Below are 10,759 nucleotides of genomic sequence, written 5' to 3'. Positions count from 1 at the left end.
CTTAGACACTCCCATCTAAGTATGTTGTTCAAGTTGATTTGAAGGTGAACTTGCTTATGCATAAGAACCATGACTCTTGGGATGTGGATTTGATACAATCTGTTTTTCCTCTTTTTGTTGCTAATGATATCTTACAACTTTCTTTACTTTCAAGAGAGTGTGAAGATAAATTTGTATGGAATGACACTAAGAATGATTTGTATTCAATGAAGACTAGATATAACTTCGCATTGAAATTGTTTGATTCTAGAATTGGAGCTGAAAGTCTTCATTCCCATGGTCCTTCAATCTTTTGGCGTCAATTTTGGAATATGAATATTCTGAATAAAGTTCAGAATTTTGGGTGGCGTACTTGTAAGGATAGCCTCACTATAAAACTGAATTTGCTGAAGCGGGGTATTATTTCTAATTTAGGTTGTCCTCTTTGTCAGTTGGCTATAGAAGACACTTGTCATGCTTTTTGGGGCTATCTAGATGTAAAAAAAGGTGTTGGTTGTACGTTGTCCTTCAATTTTAACTTTGCTGGAGGTTTCTAGTCATTTTGTTTATTTGATTTGAGATTTGATGCAATTTTATTTAACTTTAATTCCTATTTTTATTATTATTTCGTGAGATGTATGGTAGTATAAGAATTTGAAGTTATTTTAGACTTCTAATTATGTACTTCAAGATGTTGTTGATAATTGCTTAGCATATGTTGAGGAATACGCTACCATTAAAATGCACCAGCTGATTGTAAATAAGGAACTTGTACTCTCTTGGAAACCTCCCCATTAAGGTACAGTAAACCTTAATTTTGATGGTGCATTATTTTGTTCTTCTAACTCTACCGGTGTTGGAGTTATTATAAGGGATAACAAATGTGATGTTTTATTTACTTTGAGTCGGAAAAAAGTTGGTTTGGTTATTTGAAATGGATGACATGGAGGTTTTGGTCGCTTTGAGAGGATTTCAGATGATGTTAGATTTAATATTAAGTGGATTCTTTGTTTGTGATTAAAGCTATTGGCTCTAAAGAACCTAATTATTCAAGGCAAGTGAATATGATCTCTGAAATTTAAAGTCTTCTTCTTACGTTGTGGAGTATGATGTACTTTATGTGGGTATGCAAAAAAATTTAGTAGCTCGCTTACTTGCGATGCATGCCCATATTTTATTCAGTCTAGAGTCTTACTAGATACTAATTTGCAATTATCGGGTGTTAATTTTGTCATTGATTCTGTTGTTATGAATGCCAATGTTTTTCTAAAATATTATATATAATCGCTCATAATTTTATATTCACAAATGGTTCATTTAATAAAATAATCCAATTAAATTCGAATTTGACTGAACTAATTTCGAGCATATTATCAAGTAGTCTTAGTTATTTACCATCCTAAACATAGTTGGTATGATGTATTTTAAATAATAACTTCAATTTGAGTGTTGATAACCCTTAAAATGGAACTCAATGTCTTTTGGGATCGTTTTTAGGAGTTCAAGAACTAAACCTAAAATTATAAAAAGAAAATAATAAAAAGAGAGATTATGTGCGTTAAGAAGTAAAACCTAAAATTAAAATTATCGGTGACGACTGTCGTCTTAAAGTATCTGATTTTCAAGTTACGTTGATAAACCCACTGTCGTTTCGTGACTAGAAAATAGAGGGAGAAGGGATTCGGGAATGGCACGAGAGTCGCAAGCGAGGGCACCAGATAACATCTTACTGGGTAACACACGGTGTTTCATCTCTCTCTCTCCCCGGTCGCGCGCTCTCCTCTTTGCTCTTTCTCTCTCTCTCACTTCCTCTCTGATTCTTTTCCTACTTGTTGTCGAAGAAGTTTGAACAACCACCAAACTGCCTTAAATGGAAGTAAAGGTAACATTGTCTCCAGAGCAAATTAGCCTCTTCTCTAGATTCTATCTTTGTTTTTTTCTGTTTTGACTCTCACCACCTATATAATTTTGTCGTGTCTTTTCTTAATTGGAGACTAGATTATTCCCGCTTCTTTTGAGCTTCTCTTCTAACCTTTTTATCTGGATTTGTCCATTTATTTACATCTTTCGTGTAAAGAACAAAAAACGGTATTTTGCCTGTTGCCCGTGAATTCTTCATCTGGGTGTTCCAAATTATGTTTCTTTTCTTTGTGGTGCTTTTGGTAATTTGTAATCATGGTGCAGATTATGCGGGTTTATTTGTAATTCTGTTGAATTATGCTGAAGTCGGCTTTTTTTAATGTTTACCAATATGTGAAGCTTCAGAATTTATGAATGGAACGGTGAATTTATGTTGAACAGTGTATGTAGAAAAACTTGTAGTTGGCTCCTTTTTTTTTTTCTTTGCTAAACATGCTGCTCTGAATGTACCCTATTGCAAACATTTGTTTTCTGTCAAATTACTTTTTTTTAATCAATATTGCTATGTAATATCCTTTGAAATATTTGGGCAGGCAATCGAAGTGAAGAAAATTATAGCAATATGCCAATCTGGTGGGGAGTTTGTGACCAATAAAGACGGGTCTTTGTCGTACTCCGGGGGTGAGGCCTTTGCTATAGACATTGATCAGCACACTCAGTTAAATGATTTCAAGTCGGAAATAGCAGAAATGTTTGATTTTAGCGTTGATAATATGATTATCAAGTATTTCCTTCCTGGTAATAAGAAGACCCTCATCACAATTTCCAAAGACAAGGATTTGCAGCGCATGGTGAATTTTCTGGGTGATTCTGTCACTGTTGACGTGTTTATCATGCCAGAGGAGGCTGCAGCCCGAAATGTATCCAATATGCCTGCTAGTAGGTAGTTATTAATGTTTTTGCATATATTCCCCTGGATCCATGGCTTCTGCAATCACACCATGTTATGGAGTTAGAGGGTGGGCGTTTTTCATTTCGAAAGGGAAAAATTCCCTTGTTTTTTTAGTCAAAATTGATCATTCCTCTCTGTACTGTGGTGTGAATTGTTGTGGTTGTGAAAAACCATAATGAGTATTTAGGAAAAATAACTTTGAATCATAAATGTTCCTAGTTTAACAATCTTTTGGCATACTTGATCGTGCAGGTCGAGCAGGACGACTGTGTCGGAAGCAGTGATTCCTGTAGTTGCCCCTCTTAATATTCGAGTTGATACAGCTAATGGAAATAATTGTATGGATATCGACATGGTCAGTGGAACCCCTATAAGCTACCTTGCTGGTTCAGATGATGACAAGCATCGTAAAGCTGCACAACAGTGGGAAAACACCATCACTGGTGTGGACCAAAGATTTAACAGTTTCAGTGAATTCCGAGAAGCTCTGCATAAATACTCAATTGCACATGGGTTTGCTTATAGATATAAGAAAAATGACAGCCATCGCGTCACTGTCAAATGCAAATCCCAAGGTTGTCCTTGGCGAATATATGCATCAAGGTTGTCTACGACCCAGTTGATTTGTATCAAGAAAATGAACACACAACATACTTGTGAAGGAGCTGCTGTAAAAGCTGGGTATCGCGCAACTAGGGGTTGGGTGGGTAGTATCATAAAGGAGAAGTTGAAAGTTGCCCCAAACTACAAGCCAAAGGATATTGCAGATGACATCAAACGAGAGTATGGGATTCAATTAAATTATTCTCAGGCATGGCGTGCAAAAGAGATTGCAAGGGAGCAGCTTCAAGGTTCTTATAAAGAGGCATATAATCTGTTGCCCTTTTTCTGTGAGAAGATAAAGGAAACTAACCCGGGGAGTGTCGCCACATTTACCACTAAGGATGACTCAAGCTTCCATCGTCTCTTTGTATCATTCCATGCCTCGATGTCTGGTTTTCAGCAAGGATGTCGCCCTCTCCTTTTCCTTGATAGCACTCCACTCAATTCGAAATACCAAGGGGTACTATTATCTGCAACAGCTGTTGATGGCGATGATGGTATCTTTCCAATAGCCTTCGCTGTTGTAGATGCTGAGACTGAGGAAAACTGGCATTGGTTTGTAATGGAACTTAAATCTGCAGTGTCAACGTCTCAGCAGATTACATTTGTTGCTGATTTTCAGAATGGTTTAAAGGAGTCATTGGCTGAGATATTTGATAAATGCTACCACAGCTATTGCTTACGCCATCTTGCTGAGAAACTTAATAAGGACTTGAAGGGGCAATTTTCTCATGAGGCAAGGCGATTTATGATTAATGATTTATATGCGGCTGCTTATGCACCCAAACTTGATGGTTTTAATCGTAGTGTTGAGAACATTAAAGGCATTTCTCCTGAAGCTTACAACTGGGTCATACAAAGTGAGCCGGAGCACTGGGCAAATGCATTCTTTGGAGGAGCAAGGTATAACCTAATGACATCAAACTTTGGACAACAATTCTACAGTTGGGTATCGGAAGCACATGAGTTGCCAATAACACAGATGATTGATGCATTGCGAGGTAAGATGATGGAATCTATCTATATGCGTAGGGTGGATTCCAGTCAAAGGACAACAAGGTTAACACCATCTAAAGAAGAAAGGCTACAAAAGGAAACTTCATTAGCTCAATCACTGCAAGTGTTACACTTACAGGGTAACACATTTGAGGTTCGTGGAGAATCTGTGGATGTAGTTGATATTGATAATTGGGATTGTAGCTGCAAGGAATGGCAATTAACTGGTTTGCCTTGCTGCCATGCGATTGCTGTCTTTGAATGCATTGGTAGGAGCCCATATGATTATTGCTCCAGACACTTCACAGTCGAAAATTACTGTTTAACATATGCGGAGTCCATTCATCCAGTTCCAAATGTAGACAGACCAATCGAGGGTGAATCAGCTGATGCAATAGTTACTGTAACCCCTCCACCTACTAAACGACCACCAGGCCGGCCAAAGATGAAGCAGGCTGAATCCATAGACATTATTAAACGTCAGCTCCAGTGTAGCAAGTGCAAGGGCCTAGGCCACAATAAGAAGACATGCAAAGATTCCTAGTAGACATGTTAGGACATTGTTAATTAGGTAACATTCTTACTTTCCTGCTGTATATTTTTTCAAAAAAATTTGTTGGCGGTTTGGTTTTATGCTTTTGAGAGTTTAGGATGGTTTAGAATCTTCTCTTTGTAGCTCATGTCAATGCTGACCACAGTTTACTGCATATTTTGCATCATATTACTCAACTAGTCCTTGTTCTCTATCATGTAAATTGTCTTGTTCTTTTTCCTGTCAATGATACTGATATTTCTGTGGTGTGCACAGTTAGGTCTAGGCGTATATGTGTATGTTGTTTTCATATGTTTGTCCTTGTAATAAAAAAACGTTAGGTATGTACATTGTTCATGTCTGTGTCTTATGTTTATTGTGTGTATATGCCTGAGATTGCATGTGCGTCTACAGGTGGACATATGGCTCATGCATGAGCATGAGATTTTGCATATTTCATGTGATAGCCATCATTGTGTTTGTGTCTAAATACAAAAAACTCCTTTATATAGCAAGGTGTGTAAGGCTTAAAATATTGCGCAAAGTAAGGCAATATGATCTGGGTTCTGATGACAGCCAAAATCAGATGGTTGGTTTGCTTGACCAGTAACTTTTTTTTTTTTTTCACTTTTCATGAGAAAATCTGGTCCTGGTTTAAGGCTCACAGTTCTATAGTCTCAGTTGCTCAAGTAGATTGGCAAAGGAATGGATCTACCTAATAATATGTAAAGGTAAATAATACAATGAGCAAGGTGATCCTAGATTCCTAATGAATGATGGTGTTTGGACTGTTAATGATGTTAAACTTTGTGTCTTATTAACTTGATGTAAAACCAGATAGAGAGGTTGATAATGCACTTCCATTGAATGAGGACCACAATGGTTGATATGTGCAAGCATGAATAAGAGGCATTAATTGTTTGGTTAGGCAACATACCCTTTTGGAGTAGGTAATCTGGGTTGAGCATTTGATATGTTAAGTGACCGATAAAGAAAAAAAAGGCATTTGATATGCTGTCTTTCTCCCTCATGTTAGCGTGTTTGGCATTTGCCTGTGAATCCAAGTGGTCTGCCTCCATTATAGCGAATTGCAAATTTGAGGAGTATGGTTGATTAGATTTAGTGTCCTAAAAATGTTCTTCTTCAACTGTGAGACCTGTTTCTATATTTTGATGGCATGGGGCCGAGCATGGTATGGCTCATCTGTTTTACTGGCCTGATGCATCAAACTCTACACACACCGTGTTTGCTCGAACTTTAAAAAACCTTGCACTTACCTTCTCTGATTTAGTTGCATTAGCTTTATAATGCCTCATTGCTTCACCGAAGAAACCTTTTATAGGTATTATTTTAACTCAATAGCAGTATTTTTGGTTTGCAAGCAGATTCAGCATCAAAACCATGGAGCGTTTTGTTCGGCACCATTTTAAAGAGAGACGGCAAAGACATGACGCTCGGTATCTTCTTTGTCCAATGTATGAACCTGTACTGAGTTTTTGCTTCTGATCTGCAAACCATGTTCTGGCCTGGGAAAATTAGATGCAATTTGAGCTAGTAATCAGGTTTTATCTCTCAAATTTGCTTCTTGCTATTAGACAGAGAACAAACTCTCATTTCTTATCCTGAATATATAAATTCCACGTGCTACAGAGTAGAATCAGAAGTAATCCACGGTCATGATAGCATTTATTATTATCATAATCATCATCATTATTATTTTTGTTATTATTCACGTAGGAGCTTTTGTTACTGAAGAGATGCCCTTGATGTTAATGTTGGTATCTCATTGGTGATTTTGTGGTGTCTAGGAGTGCTCTCACAACACACCTTACATCGGTTTCGGACAACAGCTGTTTTCCCTACACCCAAACCTTTATATAGATCAGCATATGTTGTAGACATGTGAAGGCTTCATGGTGATTCTATTGATCTCTATATTTTTTGCTTTTAACATCAGGGCGAAGTGCTGTTTCCACCTGCAAATCAAATGGTGTTTTACACTTTGCATCCAAAACTACCAAAATGAACATATTACACGTTCAGACTGCCAAAACATTGCGATGTGCACCATTCGTTAAGATTTATCCATCTTAACGACCATAATTGGACAAGTTTGCTACTTGCTATTATCAGTGTTAGTAGTCAGAGGGTATAACGTGTCAGTTTTGATAGTTATGTAAGGCATAAAACATCCTCTAGTACGCGGGTGGAAACTGTTTTTTCCTCACTATATTCTTATAAAATTGTACTGTTGTTACCTTCCATTTTCTACAGTGGACTTGAATGAGCAAAATTCTGATTTCTTTTGGCCAGAAATTAACATGCAGATGGCTCTCCTTTTTGAAAACCTGTAAAGAGGATTGCGTCTACTGTTTCCTCAGTTATAACCATCTCTTCCTTGATGATTATTATAGCCTTCTTTTTCTTTTTCTTTTTCTAGAGAGATCATTATAGCCTTCTTGATATACTTGACAGTACATATTTGTGAGCAGAACTTATTGCAACATTCAACTTGTAACTTGAAGAGCTCTCCCAGCTGAAATATGCAAATTGATTGTGCTCTTATTTTTGAGTTGTAACGATTACCTCCTTGATATTTGTTATAAGTTATAACCTTCAACATTCTAAATATGTGATGGCTATGGTCGGTGAAATCTGCAACTGTTGCTACTTGTTTCTATGACGTGCTTTGAAGAGAATTTCAAGGTGTTTAATGTTCTAGCAGATAAGACATGGACTTTTTAGAACTGTTGGAGTTTCACTTTGTAAGTGAAAACGTGAGGTGGATTGCGAGTTTGCTTTTAAATCTGGTTGCAGCAAAATTAACCTTAAAATGGGCATTCCCTCTTTGTATCCTTTTGTCTGAATTGATTCAACATCTTGAAAATACGACATTTCCAAGATAATTATCCTTTTCCAGTATATTATGATAATGCTTTTATCAAAACAAAGCATTGGCGAAGGTGATTGTATGATAATGTTGTATTGCATTTCCTCTTATAGTTGTGCTTTTTCCTTTCCTTTTTAATCAATTTGAACTGTTGGGACTGTAACGCTCTCTGAAGGTGGCAAGCACGTGCTAGTATATTATATTAAAAAAAATTAAAATTAGAAATTTTCTTTTTGTCGTGGAGAAAATTGCATGCATTTCATCAAGTCCCAATGTCGAATTGCATGGGGTGTGCTACACAATTTAGAAAGAATTATACTTTTGGTAATATCACAAGCCTAACACGTACATAGCTTTTACCAATTGAATTGTCCATGAGAAGCTAATATGTACCTCCTTCGTGCATGTTGTCCCATTGAGACAATGACACGAACCGTTTTGGGTACTTTACATGACATCTGGGTAGCCAAAACCTGACACATGGTACCTCACATTCCAAGCTCTGCCACGTTGCATGACTCGTGTCTTTGCCCAAGATCATCGGCCTCTTCCTTTAAATTCTAAGTCTCCGCAACTCTGAACTTCACTCTCATCCTTTCGTGATACGGTCTACGTGTATCATCACTCCCGTCAGTTTTCACAGCAAACCTGGTTCCCTAGCTTTGACACTTCGTATCACTCTCTCTGATTCGTCCCATTTTCGCCTGTAGATTAGAGTACGTTAAAGGGCAGTGAGTTTGTTTGATAATAATCCATTATAATGGCTTCCAAGCTACTTCTTCGGCTATTTGTTATGATGGTGGTGATGCTGGTGGTGCTAGAAATCTCCTTTGCGGGGGGCTCTGTGCACTCAGCAACTGAGGAAGGTCGTGACTATGAGGAAGCAAAGAACAAGGCGAAACATGCGCAGGATAAAGCGGCAGAGAAGGCGCAAGAGACCAGAAAAGCCTCGGAGTCGTGGGCCGAGCGGGCTAAGGAGAAAATTGGTTTGAAACAAGAGGAATCCAAGGAAACTGCTAAGAAGGCTTCTGATACGGCGTCTGACGCTGCAGAGAAGACCAGAGACAAGTTCGAGGAGGTGGCTTCTGGTTTGTCTAAACTCTCACCCCGCCCAACGACCTCAATCGTGATTCCATAAATCACTTGTCATAAAAATTTAAATTGAAAAAAATTAAATTTTTATTATTTATAATATATTCTTAACATTTTTTTTTTAGTATAACATTTTTCTTTAATATGGGTTACTATCTTTCTCAATGAATCCAACACGTATAATATTTAATTAAATAAATAGGATACAGAATTATAGTTCCAATTCAAGATTTATATCCTATAAAATCATCACTTTTAAAAGTTTAAACTGAGAAAAAAAAATTAGATTTTTATTATTTATATTATATTCTTTACAACCTTATAACTACGAAAGGACAACCCAATGAGTTGCCATAAGAATGTTGTCATAAACAATTGCTACCAGTTGTGGCCAAATGGACTAGGTGGTTGTGTTTTCTATTTAGATATAAGGTTCATGGGTTAAGAATTGCCTTAGTTGTGAACGATCCTACTTCCTAGGATAATCAGGGCCTCCTTAGCATTAAAAGAGGTTGGATTATGGATTTATTAATTGTTGTGTTTTGAATCGATGGGCATGCAGGAGCAGCTCAATACAGTGCAGATAAGGTTAGAGATGTAAAAGATGCGACAACAGAGAAGGTCAGGGATGCTAAAAATGCTGCTACAGAGAAGGCCAGTGAAGCGACAAACGCAGCGAAGGAGAAGGCCAGTGAAGCGACAAACGCAGCAAAGGAGAAGGCTAGTAAAATAAAGAATGCAGCGACCGAGAAAGCCAGCGAAACAATAAATGAGGCAAAGGAAAGAACATCCCGGAAGGCAGAAGAAGCAAAAGAAGAGGCATCTCAGACGGCAAGGGAAGCAGCAGATAAAGCTTCTGAAGTGAAGGAAAGGGTATCACAAAAGGTAGAAGAGACAAAGGAGAAGACATCTCAGGCGGCAAGGGAAGCAGCAGAGAGAGCTTCGGAAGAAAAACGTAGAGTAACCGAAAAGGCGGAGGAAGCGAAGGATGCAACGACAGGGATGGGGAGGAGTGACGTGGAGGAAGCGAAGACGAAGACGCCCGAGGCGGAGGAACACATAAGTTGGGCACAAGAAAAAGCGAAGGAGGCTTACGAAGCAGCAAAAAAGAAAGCAGCAGAAACCTTAGAGACAGCCAAGCAGAAGACGCATGAAATTAAAGACAATATAGCCGGTCGAGGCCGTGATGAGGAACTCTGAGCTGATCCACGTAGCAAGATATATTATATACATACGGCGCTCAGATTTACGTTTGATCTTCTATTTCTGATCAATTCTGTAGATTGTTGTATATGAGTTTCTGAGCATGTAATTCGTGGTTGTGTTCGGTGTGTTTCTGTTTTTGTGTCATTCACGGTGAAATATTCTGAACTTTTATATGGGTTGCGGTCGAGCATTGTATGCCAGAGTACATATTTTACTTGAAAGGACGGAGTCTGCCTCTGTAGTATTTCCTTTCTTTCAAGCTATAGCCTATTATTAATCATCAGAACCATGAATGTAGAAGAAGACAAACTATAAGAATTTAAGGATCGTTAGGATTCTTATCAAGACTTGCATATTCTGATCTGTGCCTTTCATTCGCACAACACAGCCAACATACAAGAACGCCTCTTTTACATTAATCAATGTAAAAGAATCTCTCTCTCTCTCTCTCCTGAGTAGAGGTCCCACTCCTGTCCTGGTACAGGGATAACGGTTTTTACAGAGTAAGCTATTCAGGTGGATACGCAGAGGCTGGAAGATGCGGTCATCAGAGGAGGAAAATGTCTGCTTCTCAAGCTATTGACGGGAAGACATTACAATAAGGAGGCCTTCAAACAAACGATGAGGAAGGCAGGGACACTAGTGAAGC

General features: G+C 38.1%; 2 protein-coding genes across 6 annotated transcripts; both read left to right on the top strand.

Moving 5' to 3' along the window:
• Positions 1-1,662: 1,662 nt before the first annotated feature.
• Positions 1,663-7,825, top strand: LOC109004719. 5 transcript variants are annotated; one of them, XR_001998348.2, is made up of 5 exons: positions 1,663-1,861; positions 2,433-2,782; positions 3,044-4,961; positions 6,308-6,397; positions 6,731-7,821. XR_001998348.2 is itself a non-coding variant. In XM_018983356.2 (4 exons), the coding sequence occupies exons 1-3, from the start codon at positions 1,850-1,852 to the stop codon at positions 4,932-4,934; spliced, it is 2,253 nt and encodes a 750-aa protein (XP_018838901.1). In that variant the 5' UTR covers positions 1,663-1,849; the 3' UTR covers positions 4,935-4,961; positions 6,288-7,825. The 5 variants fall into 5 exon arrangements, 3 of the variants coding, with proteins under 3 accessions (XP_018838901.1, XP_018838902.1, XP_018838900.1); XR_001998349.2 differs by having other exon boundaries at positions 6,880-7,820; XM_018983356.2 differs by having other exon boundaries at positions 6,288-7,825.
• A 564-nt stretch (positions 7,826-8,389) lies between these two features.
• LOC109004720 (late embryogenesis abundant protein D-29-like) lies at positions 8,390-10,451 on the top strand. The gene is made up of 2 exons (XM_018983358.2): positions 8,390-8,900; positions 9,467-10,451. Exons 1-2 carry the CDS (start codon positions 8,573-8,575, stop codon positions 10,102-10,104), a joined length of 966 nt encoding a protein of 321 aa, XP_018838903.2. The 5' UTR covers positions 8,390-8,572; the 3' UTR covers positions 10,105-10,451.
• Positions 10,452-10,759: the final 308 nt, after the last annotated feature.

The sequence above is a fragment of the Juglans regia genome, chromosome 7 (assembly GCF_001411555.2).
Source record: "Juglans regia cultivar Chandler chromosome 7, Walnut 2.0, whole genome shotgun sequence".
Taxonomy (NCBI): Eukaryota; Viridiplantae; Streptophyta; class Magnoliopsida; order Fagales; family Juglandaceae; genus Juglans; species Juglans regia.
Note: the sequence above shows the minus strand (reverse complement) of the source record. Positions and strands in the feature narration are given on the sequence as shown.

What these genes read in the sequence shown, in the direction of transcription:
- LOC109004719 (XM_018983356.2), top strand. An exon ending in TCCAATATGCCTGCTAGTAG is followed by an intron (nt 2,783 to 3,043) that starts GTAGTTATTAAT and finishes TTGATCGTGCAG; the next exon opens with GTCGAGCAGGACGACTGTGT.
- LOC109004720 (XM_018983358.2), top strand. Translation starts at nt 8,573, where the DNA reads ATGGCTTCCAAGCTACTTCTTCGGCTATTTGTTATGATGGTGGTGATG. An exon ending in GTTCGAGGAGGTGGCTTCTG is followed by an intron (nt 8,901 to 9,466) that starts GTTTGTCTAAAC and finishes ATGGGCATGCAG; the next exon opens with GAGCAGCTCAATACAGTGCA.